This window comes from Lynx rufus, unplaced genomic scaffold (genome assembly GCF_022079265.1).
Source record: "Lynx rufus isolate CCGP_SWC_20201006 ecotype Redwood Valley unplaced genomic scaffold, mLynRuf1.p SCAF_9, whole genome shotgun sequence".
Lineage (NCBI taxonomy): Eukaryota > Metazoa > Chordata > Mammalia > Carnivora > Felidae > Lynx > Lynx rufus.
In genome coordinates, this window is record NW_025814897.1 from 43,413,998 (window position 1) to 43,427,844 (window position 13,847).

Here is a 13,847-nt window from a genome sequence, read left to right on the forward strand (position 1 = left end):
TATTGAATATTAAAAGGAGTATATGAGAAAATATGTGAGGTAATAAGAAAAAAAGCAGAGTCTTAAAGAAAAACCAGCAAAAGCTATTGTGTGCGCAGTTTTAGACCAAAACAAAAAAAAAAAAACAGTACTGTGTTTCCAAAAAGAAAACAACCTTTAAAAGGGAAGAATTTTGTGGAGGACTCACTGAAAAATATAAAATTTCAGAGAATTTTAGTTCAGTGGAGGTTGGCACGATCCATAAAACAGTAGGATAGTTCTGCCAGACCAGCAAGTGGTATTATTGGCCAGGGGCTTGATCACACTGTACTGATAAACCAAATGTGGATAAGTTTCTTTCTGAAAAAATATCAGGAAAGTAGTGAAAAAAAAAAAAAAACTACTACTTGTTGACATAAAAAAAAAGGAATGCATACAGATTCACACAGATAACCAAATACAGTGTGTAGTAATGGGTTGGTGCAGTTAGGATTGTAATATAGTTTCTTAAAAGCAGATAGGAAGAAGGGCGCCTGGGTGGCGCAGTCGGTTAAGCGTCCGACTTCAGCCAGGTCACGATCTCGCGGTCCGTGAGTTCGAGCCCCGCGTCCGGCTCTGGGCTGATGGCTTGGAGCCTGGAGCCTGTTTCCGATTCTGTGTCTCCCTCTCTCTCTGCCCCTCCCCCGTTCATGCTCTGTCTCTCTCTGTCCCAAAAATAAATAAACGTTGAAAAAAAAAAAAGCAGATAGGAAGAATATATTTTGGGGATCCATTTATTTTAAAAACAACAGACCCATATGGATCACATAGGTTAACTCAAGGTGTGGCTTCTTACTGGAGATCGAATGTGGAAGTTTGAATAAGTTGGTTTAAGAAGGTTTCCAATCAGCCATAATCTTCAGGGTGTGTTTACCAGGCTGCAAAAATCGAATCATGTAACCCAACACCTTTCCCAAGATTCAATAACTGAAGCACTTTGGGTTAATGGGCGTGGTCTTCAAAGACTATAAAACATCAGGCAAAGGGCCGAGTTCATTATTTCGTAGAATCTTTGTGTTTGGAGTTGGCTGGAGTTGGAGTTGGCTTCAGAAATTTACTGCTACTGAAAGGTGAGCGCCTAATCCTTGAACCGACTTTAACAGAATCACTTACTGAACAAGAATGGAAATCTCCATTACCAGTAACCACGGGTGAGTACTCAAATTCATGAAAGCAACTTCTGTTATTTTCTCTTAAAATTAGGAACGATAATCCACATGTCTGTTTGTTTAGGTTGTTTCCAAAGAATTTAATAGTAGAAATTGTTTCATTACTTTAAATTTAGTCCATTATGAGGATGCAACCTCTTCCCCTTGTATTTATTTTTTGAGTTAGTATGATTATTTTTCCTCTGTTATTTTTGTGTGCGTTGATTATTCATATATAATTGTGAAGTACAGAAAATAATTTGGCACCAGATAGCTTGCAGTTTGGTAGGTAAAGCAATACATATATGCTAATTGTATTATTTTTCTGTAGATTCTAAGTCATCTATCCATGCCTACCAAGCTGTTCATGTTATGCTCTGTGTATGTGCATATTTAAGTACATGTTTGTATCTCAGGTCTATTTAAAATGCCGGTCGATTCAATGTGCTGAATTATCCCACAAACACTCATTGTTAGGTTGAGTGTTTAAAATGTCTCTTAATGTTCTCAGCTTCAGACTTGGATTTCAGTTTTCAGAGGGAGATTGTCAAGTGTTTAGGAATTGGAGTGACCTAGAGAAGACTGTTACTTTTCCCTATGAGGAAGTTTAGATACGGGAAGGTTCTCTGCATCCACTGAACATGAAAATAAGGACTCTTGAGTGCAGCCAAATCAATTTACGGACAGTCCCCGACTTAAGATGGTGGGACCAAATGATTTTTTGACTTCACAGTGATGAGAAAGTGCTGCACATCCAGTAGAAACTGAACTTGAAGTTTTGTGTTTTGGTCTTTTCACGGGCCAGCAATGTGCCCTAACATTGGTTCTCTGGTGACGTTGAGCAGCAGCAGAGGCAGCCGCAGTTCCCAGTCAGCCAGCGACCATGACGATTGACCTCTGATGCACTTAAACCATTTGTCTGCTTCTCACTTTCAGTACAGTATTCAATACATTACAGCAGATTTTTGACACTTTATTCTAATTAAAAAAAATTTTTTTTTAACGTTTATTTATTTTTGAGACAGAGAGAGACAGAGCATGAATGGGGGAGGGGCAGAGAGAGAGGAAGACACAGAATCCAAAGCAGGCTCCAGACTCTGAGCAATCAGCTCTGAGCCATCAGCCCCGAGCCCGACGCAGGGCTCAAACTCACGGACCACGAGGTCGTGACCTGAGTTGAAGTCGGACGCTTAACCGACTGAGCCACCCAGGCGCCCCTATTCTAATTTTTTTTTAATGTTTATTTATTTTTGAGAAACAGAGAGAGACAGAGTGTGAGTGGGGGAGGGGGAGAGAGAAAGAGGGAGACACAGAATCTGAAGCAGGCTCCAGGCTCTGAGCTGTCGGCACAGATCCTGACGCGGGGCTCCAACACACGAGCTGTGAGATCATGACCTGAGCCTAAGTCGGAGGCTTAACCAACTGAGCCACCAAGATGCCCCAACACGTTATTCTAAAATGGACTTTTGTATTAGCTGATTTGGCCCAATTGTAAATGTAAGTGCTCTGAGCACTTATAGGTACGTGAGGCTAAGCTATGATGTTCAGCTGGTTAGGGGTATTAAATGTGTTTTCAACTTATGATATTTTCAATTTACAGTGGCGTTATTCAGATATAACCCCATGGTAAGTCAAGAAAAATCTGTATCTTAAAACACAGTCATCATTTGCTGCTGACAGTCATGTTGACTTGAGGTATATATCATTTCATAGAGAACTGGAGTTCTAGATAATAAGTCCAATTGAATTATGAGTACAATATTAGTCTCTTTATAAAATCATTAATGTCTTGAATGTTTTAGGGTTGATGGAGGAGATAAATTGACTTGCTTTGAAATTTTCAAAATGAAGGTAGTAGATAAGATCCAAACAAACTATACAACATTTAGTTTAAAATAGGTCAACTTTGGGGCACTTGGGTGGCTCAGTTGGTTAAGCGTCTGGCTCTTGATTTTGGCTTAGGTCATGATCTCACAGTCTGTGAGATGGAGCCCCATGTCAGGCTCTGCACTGATAGCACAGAGCCTGCTTGGGATTCTCTCTCCCTCTCTTTCTGCACCCCCCCCCCCAACTGTCTCTCTCTCTCTCCCAAAATAAATAAATTAAAAAATAATAAAGTAGGTCAAGTTTTTTTTATTAAAAATAATGTAGACTGTTGGGGCACTTGGGTGGCTCAGTCTGTTAAGTGTCTGACTTCAGCTCAGGTCGTGATCTTGCAGTTTATGAGTTTGAGCCCCATGTTGGGCTATGGGCTGTCAGCTTGGAGCCTGGAACCTGCTTCAGATTCTGTGTCTTACTCTCTCTGCCCTTTCCTTGTTCATCCTGTCTGTCTGTCTCTCTCAAAAATAGCTAAGCATTAAAAAATGATAATAAAAATAAAAATAAATGAAAATAAAAATGATGTAGGCTGTGAGGAGAGGATGTTCTTAAATATGCTAGACATTAAGACAAGTAAATTTCTTTGTGCGCACTGAGTATCAAGGCATGCAGCATGGTTGTGTCACCAAAGGTGAACTATCAGATGGTTCTCTTTTCTCTGTTTCCAAGGCACATTACACATTTCTCATTAAAAGAATTTACTGTTTTAAAAAAACTTGTTTTATATCATCCTTTAAACTCTGATCCACTGAATACCAGAATATTGTGTATTTTATTATGATATCTTCTTTTCTTTTTAAAATTTTATTTAAATTATATTTAGATAACATACAGTGCAGTATTGGTTTCAGTGATTCATCACTTATACACGACAGCCAGTGCTCATCACGACAAGTCCCCTCCTTAATGCCCATCACCCATCTAGCCCATCCCCCACCACCTTTCTCCATCAACCCTCAGTTTGTTCTCTATTGTCTCTTATGGTTTGTTTCACTCTCTCTCTTGTTTTCCCTTTCCATAGGTTCATCTGTTTTGTTTCCTAAATTCCACTATCATGATATCTTATAATAGATTACTGTCAGTACAGTTCAGAGATGAGTAAATGTTTCTTGATTTAGTGTTCATCTTGGACACCAAAATGTAGGGTTTTTTTTTCTTTCATTTTCTGTCAGTAAGATCTATATTTGAGTATGGGATCAATCATTTATTCAATGTGTGACTTTTAGACAAGTAACTTATTTTACTCATGCTATGTCCAACTTCCTCATAAAGTGTTGGTAAAAATAGAAAGTAAGTTACTACTATTGTTAAGAAGACTAAAACAGGCAATCCAGGTAAGAGGAGTCATGTCCAGAATTAGAAAACAGTATTACCTTCTATTTTAATATTTCACTTTAATATTATCATTAATGTTATCATTTAATATTCACTTTAATATTATCATTAATGTTATCCATCTAGAAATGATTATATTAGAATGAATTCTTGGCCAGTTTCTAGGCCATTCTACACAGGGCAAATTTAAACTTTCAACTTTATTCCTGTCCCTCAAACTATCTCCTCAAGATGGGTGGGTTTGAGGGAAGGCTTTATGTTCCATGTCACTGAAAATTGTGTGTTCATCAAGCAGAAAGCCATAAATCCCCTCCTACAAACTGTTATTCATAAATATATCTGTAGGCATCACTGTCTCATTGCTACCTATTTTTCAAAGAGGTATTGTAAAGCTTGTTTTATAACTGTTCAGTAAAGTAATAACTCCCTTCATGTCTATTTTGGACCCACAATAAGCTTTCAACCTTCCGTATATACAGCCCCTCTCATTCAAATTCTTCCAGATGGGAAAGATAACAGCAACCATATAATTGAATATTTAGTCACAATTTATGGTAACTAAAATTACATACTTTTAAAAATTTCAATAAATGATTTAATATATTAGTTGGTAATAAAGTGAGGAACTTATTAACAAACAATCTTTGGATGAGTACTGCTTTAGCCAATGGTTTTCATATCCATTTATGATTCTTTCCAGAAGAGGTGATTAATTATGATGAGTGTAAAATTATTTTTCTATTTCCTTAATTTTTCTTACATGCATTGATGGTCGATCCTAGAGTTACTTACGTTCATGCCCTGATGACACTGTCACACACCCAGGTCTTCCATTTCTCTGTCATCCTCAGGATGTATGCTTTGGTCTCTAGGCACGTGCACATTGTGGTCACAAAATGGCAGTCTCATGCATCACATTCAAACACCATCCAGAGGAACATGAAACAGTTGACTCTCCTAATGTTTCTTCTCAGGAGCCAATAAACATTTTACAAAATCCTCCTAATAGCATTTCCTTCAAATCTCATCAGCTAAACAGAGTCAAGTGGCCTATAATGAATCCCTGGCAAAGGGATAAGGATGATTGCATTAGGTGAAATCTGACCCATTCTCTGTGGCTGGTGATTGGATCTGTACTACATTCTCAGGTCCATTTAGAAGACAGGACATGAATAAACAAAACTGAAATTGTACAAGGGAGTTGAAACTCTGGTAGGAAGGCCGTGTTTGACAAATCAATAAGTTACATCATGAGGACTCTGTTCCTCATCATCTGGTATATGTAATACATAGCATGTCCTGCTGTATATACTAGGATATTCATACATACACAAAGAAAATAATTCTTATGCCTCTTGGGATTTTTAAAAGTTTTGAATATGCACTTCTTTCAAAGCCCATAACAAACTAATTTTCTCTTTCTTTTCTCTCTTAATAAATACGGATTCCAACATTTTCCAGAATTAATTCACTTTGCTCCATATGTGGGAAGTACTTCATAGACCCAGTCACTATAGGCTGTGGGCACAGCTTTTGTATGCCTTATCTTTCTATCTTCCAGGAGGAAGCCTATCCTCCTTACTACCCTGTGTTCAGGGAAACATCCCATCTATTGAACTCTAAAACCAACATTGTTTTGAATACTCATGTATTCCTTGTCAGATGGGCAAGACCTTACCACTTACCGAGCTCTGCAAAACAGATGTGTGAGATACACATGAAAACAAAGAACTTCTGTGAGGTTATGAAGGACTTGCTCTGTTTGCTGTGCTGTAAGTTGAAGGAACGTGAGGCCCACAGACATTGTTCCACTGACTGGACTGCTGAGGAATACCGGGTAAGTAATGGCTAAGAGTCTGGGAGATCTGATATTTGAGAGGCCAGGAAATAAAGATAATTTTTATTTGTGCATCATACTGAACAGAAACTGTGACAATTCAATGTAAGACCAAGGTGGACAAATATGTTAGTTTCAGGAATGATTACTGTCCATGATAACCATGATTGTACAAAGCCTCAACTAATGGAGTCGACTTAGAAACACTGTCTCTTTGTTAAAATAATAGGATATTAGGAGATAATAACTAGGAACAGGATAGTTAAAATCTGAGACAGTTTTCAATTAATTAAAATTGTATGGATGACATAAAGTTTGAGGGCCAGTTTCCTCCATGGTGAGACACCCTTTCCAAATGTAGCTTTATTCTGTGGTTATAAAAGTCCTCCATATTTGACATTGGGCTTAGCAATGAAAGGTACTGGCACTTTACCCTCTCAGTAATCATGTATCTTGCATTCCCTGCCCCTCTCCATCTGTTAGGAGATGAAAATTTCAATAACAGCTTTTCTTATGCTCACATTCATGGTCCTTTTGTAGCAAAAGCTCCTGTAAGAAATGAGGTCCGTGTGGGAAAAGACACAAGAAAATTGGAGAAACCAAAAAAGAGAGAACAGGAAGTTCAGAACAGGGGACATAAGTAAGGGATTCCCTTTAGTACCTGCTTTTAACGCACAGTGATTATACAATAAAAATTTGAGCTAAAATCACAATGTTAATAGTCTTCCATGAGTGGGTAATCAATAGCAAACCAGTTCCACCTAACCACGTACAGGGAAGTATGTCATTTTGTTAGGCTATCTTCCAAAAATCAAAACATCCAGCCAAAAGATTTTATTTCCTGGATAACACCATAACACATCAACAGGTATAGGAAAATCACTATCATCATGAGAGACAGTAATTGGTACATGAGATAAATACAGCGTTTCTTAAAAGTAAAAAAAAAAAATCTTTGTCTAGAAGATATTATCTGATTATTCTAATGATTGGACAATTTGAAATTGTAAATTCATGAGGATATCAAGAAGGTAAATATGTGAAGGTTGAAGCCTAGAACTAGAAGAATCCTGAAGATGTTGAGATCCTATAAAGTTCATATTGGTTAACAAATAAGAGATGCAGTGTTGAGAGATGGCTGGAAATGTAACATTGGTTACTTCAAAATGTGACCTAATGAATGAGAGAGGAAGGTAGATTTATCATTTGTGGATTCAAAAATAGGATCAAATCCTACTAATAGGAGACGTGAAACAAAGTTTATCCATATTTCTGAGGAAGTAAAGATTTCCTAATGGAAATATAAACAAACACTATTAAAGAACCTTGAAGGAATCAAAATGGAGCTGTATGAATGACAAGGTGATAACACAATTATCTTCATTACTTAAAGGTATCCTTAAGGATATTTTTTCTTTGAAATATTCAGTGCCTACTGTATCTCAGTAACTGTTCCAGGCCAATATAGAAATAGACAAAAGCAACAGATTTCTTTGCACTCAAGGAGCTCATGAGGTAGTCGGGAAAGGTATTCAACAAGTCAAAATAGAAAACTTAGAGTATGAATCATCATGATAAGTGTTTTTAAGAAAAATACAGTAGTAAAATAAATAAGGAAAGTAGCTTTGACAAAATTGAATTTTCAATATGACGATCAGAAAAGACAATGTGGAAGGTCACTTTGGGCAGACACCTGCATGAGGTCAGAAATCAAGGTATATGATTATTCAGGGAAATAGCTGTTAGGAAGAGGTAATTATACACATCTCAAACTAAACTTAGGTTTTCGCCACACCTGCTTGTACTTCTCCACTGTGCAATCAAGGAAAGTGAGTGATAGTAGAGATATTTGAAGTCAGATCTAAAAATCAAGTGTGACCTATTTATGAGAAGCATAGTTGAAGTAAGCATGTTAAGTGGATGGACTGCATGTAAAATGAATAAAAAACTCATTTAAAATACAGAAGGTCAATACGATTGGTGTAATGAGAAGGATCCAAGTGAAACACAGAAAAAGGCACAGATAATTAGGTACCATTTTGTTGAAGGTTCATCTAATACATGTTTAGAAGTTGAAGCATACTGAATACATTTAAAAGCTTCTGAAGGGGTTGAGGCAAAGAAGAGGTATTATCACAATTCTTTTCTAGAAAGCTCATTTAGATTGCAAGGTGAAGACAATACTGACTGGAAGACCTCAAAATGAACATCAAGAAAGCAAATATGAGACTGTTCAGGAATCCTGAAAAGAAAGATTGGGAATGAGTTGACCACAGATAACAGGAAGTAGAAGGATTCAAGGGACAGCCTTTATGGTAGAGAAATGCCAGAAAATGTGATGTGAGTGTGGAATGTTAAATGGGTAAAATTTAAAAATGAGACAGGTTTTGATTTGAAATGGGAACATCACCAAGGTTAGAAATGGAGGAGGTATGGCTGGTCTGGGTTAAGATAATGTTAGTTTGAGAAATGTGCCACTGTAAGTTCCTGTGAGATATCCTAGAAGAAATGTGCAGTAGGCAGTTGGATGTGTAAGGTTGGAACCTATGTGAAAGATTGGGATGGGACAGGGGCATTTCACAATTGTTGGAAAATTTTAGGCATTGGAGCAGAGGGTTTTCACATGGGAACTTTTGGAAGGAAAATTAAAAAGTTTTCACATGGAAAGATAACTTGGGAAATCCCTGTATTAGTAGCTCCAGCTGGGAAAGAGTAGCTGGAGAAGGCAAATTGTTAGAAAGAAACCAGGAGACAGGGATTTCCTTGAAGCCCAGGGTATGCAGGGTTTATAGCAAGAAGGACTGATGAAATATAAAGAACTTTGTAACATGCATGTAACAACTCATGTGGATTCAGCAAAGAAGGTTCTGGGGAGATAAAGAGCAATCTCATTAAAACAGGAATAAAAGAGAGATTTCACTGATTGGAAGAATGATTGAGAGTTCCATAAACAAGTCCAGTGAATGTATACCTGTGAACAAGAAATAGGCTTTTTTGGAGTAAAAATGACACCACAAAAGCCAAGACATCGGGTCAACCGAGTACGTTTGTTTTAATTTCAAAACTATGTGCATGAACAAACCACGTTTAAATGTTGGGAGGAAAATAGGGAAAGATAAAGTGAAAAAAAGTGAGAAGAGAGGAATTAATACTGGAAGGTGGTCTGTTGACCAATGTCTCTAAGGACATGTGGAAGTCAGTTAAGAAAGGGGGTGTAGAGCCTTGGGCAGGATGACTTAAGCTGCACTCATACACACAAGGTTCTGGTCTGCTTGCAGTTTGTGGACGTGGAAGCAAACATTTTAGAAAGGTCTTATCTTATTCTAGGAAGTAATGTTTGCTATTATTTTCAGAAAGCGAGTTAGTCTGTAGCTAAAGTATCTGGGCATACAAGAGATGAAATGCATTTAGTAATGAGGATTCTTAGCATATTAGGCAGGACAATTATTAAATCACAAGTACCTATTATTAAGAAAACGTAGATATTTGGGGGAGGGAGTTAGAGTCGAGTTTTCACTTCTAGTGCCAAAAAATAACCAAATGAGCAGAGAAGGGGATCCGGGGGCAGAAAGATGTCCCTAAATTTCTGTTTTCAAGAATGTACCCAATTGCTAAATGTCAGAGGAGAAATAGCAGATGATAAGACAGGGAGAGCCTGCTCTGTGATCTAAACACTCCACTCACCGCAGGGTTATGTGTCTCTGCGGAGGGAGATGATCCGTGCTGAATATCGGAAGGTGTACCACTTGCTTTTCGAGGAAGAGAGACGTTATTTAGAGAGAATGGAAAAAGAAAGCAACGAGATTTTACAACAACTCAGAGCAAGTGAGGACAGCATGGACCAAAAGGGAAAACTCCTAAGAGGAATGTATGAGGACCTCAAGAAAACGTGCCATAAACCAGACGTGGAGCTGCTCCAGGTAAGGGCTGAGGAGAGTCACGGGGCTGCCTGGAGAACGTCCACAATCTCTTGGTCTACCGTCACGCGTTGGCAGTGATGCTTTGTGATGCTGTGGGAGGGGTTTTACCTGTCTCGGTGGTGCAGAAGTCCAAAGGGTATTCTTGCCATACATAACAACCCAAGTCTGAAAAAGCAGGTTAAACACAATCCTAGAGAATACCTCCTTCTCAAGCTGTAATATACATTCACTTACTGATGGACAGCCCCGAGAAGCTTGTTTGAAGACTATGGATTTGTATGTGGACCTGGCAAAAATGAGAAATTTCAGAATCTGTACAATTCATTTTCTCTCTCTGTTTCCGTGTACATGATACAATTTGCTGGAATTGGGGCTTACCCACTCTTGGGAATAAGTAATGAGGTCTCTACTGCGAATCTTGCGGCATAGACTGAGATTTTTTTTTTCTGTTTCTCTTTGCAGCATTTTGAAAACACTTTAAAAAGGTAAGTTTACGCCTATATTAAAAGTTTGAGAATTGTTTAAGAGTAATCAGGCTATTGGTGCTGAAATAGGAGCGTAATTTATTATGCTAATAGAACCCACTTTATAATACATTTATTCTTCCACGTCTCATAAGGTAGAGACGCGTTTGTCATTTTGTGTAAGGTGGAGCTGGACAGGGCTCTGTGGCAGCGCGTGCGGTTGGCAGTTCTGGGCACAAGCTGCGCGTAGACAAAGCGCCATTTGCGGTTTTAGTGCTTAGAAACGTAAGAACACATTGAGGATGTGGCCCAAAGCTGGGACAGGCTTATGTGGGAGAAATAGGTGTTTCCGAGAAGCATAGAGTGGGAGAAGGGAGAGAAAGCCACGGGGCGGGCGGGGGGAGGACCATGTCGGGTTTGGGCTCCCACGTAGCACGTGGCTGCCTCCAGCTTCACGTGGAAAGGCTGTCTGTGGCACTTACGGAAGCTGGGACCTGGGAGCAGAATCTCTGCCCGGGCTAAGCTCCTCACCCCCTTGCTGTGCTTATATGGGCACAGCATCTCGGTGGTGACCAGTGTGGATTAAAAATCAAAGTGCCCTTCTGTAATGTCCTCAGTTTCGAGCCATTTTGCAGAACCCCTGCTTGGCTGTGAAGAACCAGATCCTGAAATATTATGCCAGGATCAAAGTGTTAGGAGGTAGAATTGGGTTTAGTTTGCTCTTCATAAAATAAATGGATATTTGTTAAGTTTCCTCGTTTGTGGAGTTACATTCATAACTATTTACCATGCTAACTATGAGGATTTTAATGAAGCATCTTCACCGGGACGTAGATTAAATATAACCATTGTAATGAAAATGAACTCAGAAAGAGTAACTGACTGTTCTTTTTTGCAGGAGTGAGTCAGTGCAGCTGCACATGCCCCAACCTGTGGATCCGCGGCTCAGTTCATGGCCCATCACGGGGCTGATAGAGAGACTCAACCATTTTCTTGGTAATAGACCGCCCTTTGGTGGGATAGCCGTACGTTCTCCTCAGCTAGTGCCTATGGGTTATGTTGCTCCATTGTACGATTGATGATTTCATATCTGGGCATTTTGTAACCCAGTTTGCCTTTGTGGAAAAATAATATATGTGGACCAACAAATAATATCTGGAGAAAAACCCAGTACAATAGTTTATGATAAGCTACCCGGAAGTAAGCAATAGGAAAAGATAGTTGATGTGTGCATCATGCTGAGATTTGGTGTTAACTGTATGAAACACGTAAATCTGCATGAACATTCAGTATATTCCAGGTTTCGGGTTATGTGGTGATTACTGGCTGTGAGATGAGTAGAGAGCTTTGTTTTCTAGAATGTTTCACAATAAACGCACTTTACACAGTACATCCTTTATTCACATAATACAAAAATACTTTGTATAAATCAATAGTGTTGAGACCAGAAAATGAATACTTCTACACAACCCCACAAAGTAAGCTAACCACTTATTGCCTAATTTTCTTCTCAAAAATTACATTTGCTGAAAATTCTCACAAACATTCTACTTGTAAAAGACATGAATTTTTCTTTCCGGTTACTTTATCTTGATATATATTGGTAAAAAATACTTAAATACGAGGCAAAGTGACCACTCTTTAGGAATTATTATTATTGAGAGTTATTCTTATTTTCTGAGAAGAGAAGTTGGCGACTCCTTTCTGTTACTGTGAATTACTAATGATGTCCCAATTTTAAAAGTTTCAGAGGAAAAAAAACAGAGCTTAGCAATATCCCTCTTCTTTATACATTTTAAGAAAATTCATAAATGTCTTCTATTTTGTCTCATTAATGATTTGCTCATTATGAAGACAGGCCCTGGCAGACAGTAGATTTCTAGAGCTTCCTCACTGCCCTGGCCCTTGTTTCCAGGGAAAGCTAGAAACCCAGACAGGCTATAAAGCCCACGTCCATCAGGAATTGGTAACACTCCATGTTAATGGGACTGTTTCCTTCCTCCTGCAGTGCCCATTTTTTTTGAGAATGAAACAACGACCTGTCACATGCCGCTGTTTGAAGATCTGAGACGTTGGCTCTTCAGTCGCGATCATCCTGACGTTGTCACTAATGCAACAAGATCAAAATACTTTCTGGCATGGGGAGCCCAGACATTTACCTGTGGTCAGCATTACTGGGAGGTGGATGTGGGGAACTGTCGGAACTGGGCCCTTGGATTTTGCGATGATTCTTGGACACTGAGGAATGACATGGCGCTTGACTCAGAGGGGATTTTTCTACTCTTTTGTATCAAAGAGGACAACCAGTGTCGTCTCTTTAGCTCTTCCCCACTGTCGCCTCAATATGTAGAAAGGCCTCTGGGCCACGTGGGGGTGTTCCTGGATTATGAGTGTGGTGTGGTGAGCTTTGTGAACGTGGCCAATTGCTCCCTCATTTGCAGTTTCCTCTCACGTTCCTTCTGTCTTCCTCTCCGACCCTTTCTATGCTCTGCACCCTCGTGAGGAGGGACATGTCAGAAAGTGACCACAAGCGTCAGCTCAGCGAAGTGCCTGCTTGAGGGTCTTCAACGTCTTCCTTTATCCAACCCGTTGACTATTTTTAAAGGTTGATAATTACAAGCGTATACATTTGTTTCCATTGTATTTAAATAAAAACAATCTCTCTTAGAGGTTGATGCTATCTTTATTCTACATCGTGTCCTTTCACTTGATTCTAAGGTAGCTGTAGGTGAAGAATACCTGAGTGGGTTTACTCGGCTGCATGGGTTAAAGCAAGAGCACAGGTTTCTTCTCACTGGCAGACCTGGAATTCTCTCCTTTTTGCTCTGCATCTGCTAAGGCATGTTTCTTCACCAAGTCTCAGCTTTAAAATGTCTTCTTCATGGAATGCTTTTTTAAAGCTTCCGGACTAAATGAGGTCTCCTGATTGTATGGACTCAGAAGACCTTATACTCTCTGTAAAGTCCACAAGCTAATATTGCCCCTCTTCCTCTTGGTTACCCATTATGAGAAGATATATGCCAGGCTAATGTATAGATATATTTCAGTAGGTAGCACTGAGTTTAACATGTAACTGACATTCAATAAATGAGTAAATTCATAGATGTTACAAGGCAGCAAATAAGAATATGCTCTATCACTGTCAAAAAACGTACTAAATGTAACCAAAATCAAATGAGAATACTCAGGAGTATTATTTAATAGAAATGTGAATTAGGCTGCCTTTAAAATTGATAGGCTCAGCAAA

General features: G+C 38.9%; 1 protein-coding gene across 1 annotated transcript; it reads left to right on the forward strand.

The window, feature by feature from the left end:
• Positions 1–963: 963 nt before the first annotated feature.
• LOC124505908 (tripartite motif-containing protein 43-like) lies at positions 964–13,102 on the forward strand. The gene is given in 7 exon segments (XM_047071969.1): positions 964–1,088; positions 6,042–6,216; positions 6,757–6,873; positions 9,906–10,136; positions 10,599–10,621; positions 11,499–11,596; positions 12,609–13,102. Coding segments are annotated over 7 exon segments (1,263 nt in total).
• The last annotated feature ends 745 nt before the right edge of the window (positions 13,103–13,847 follow it).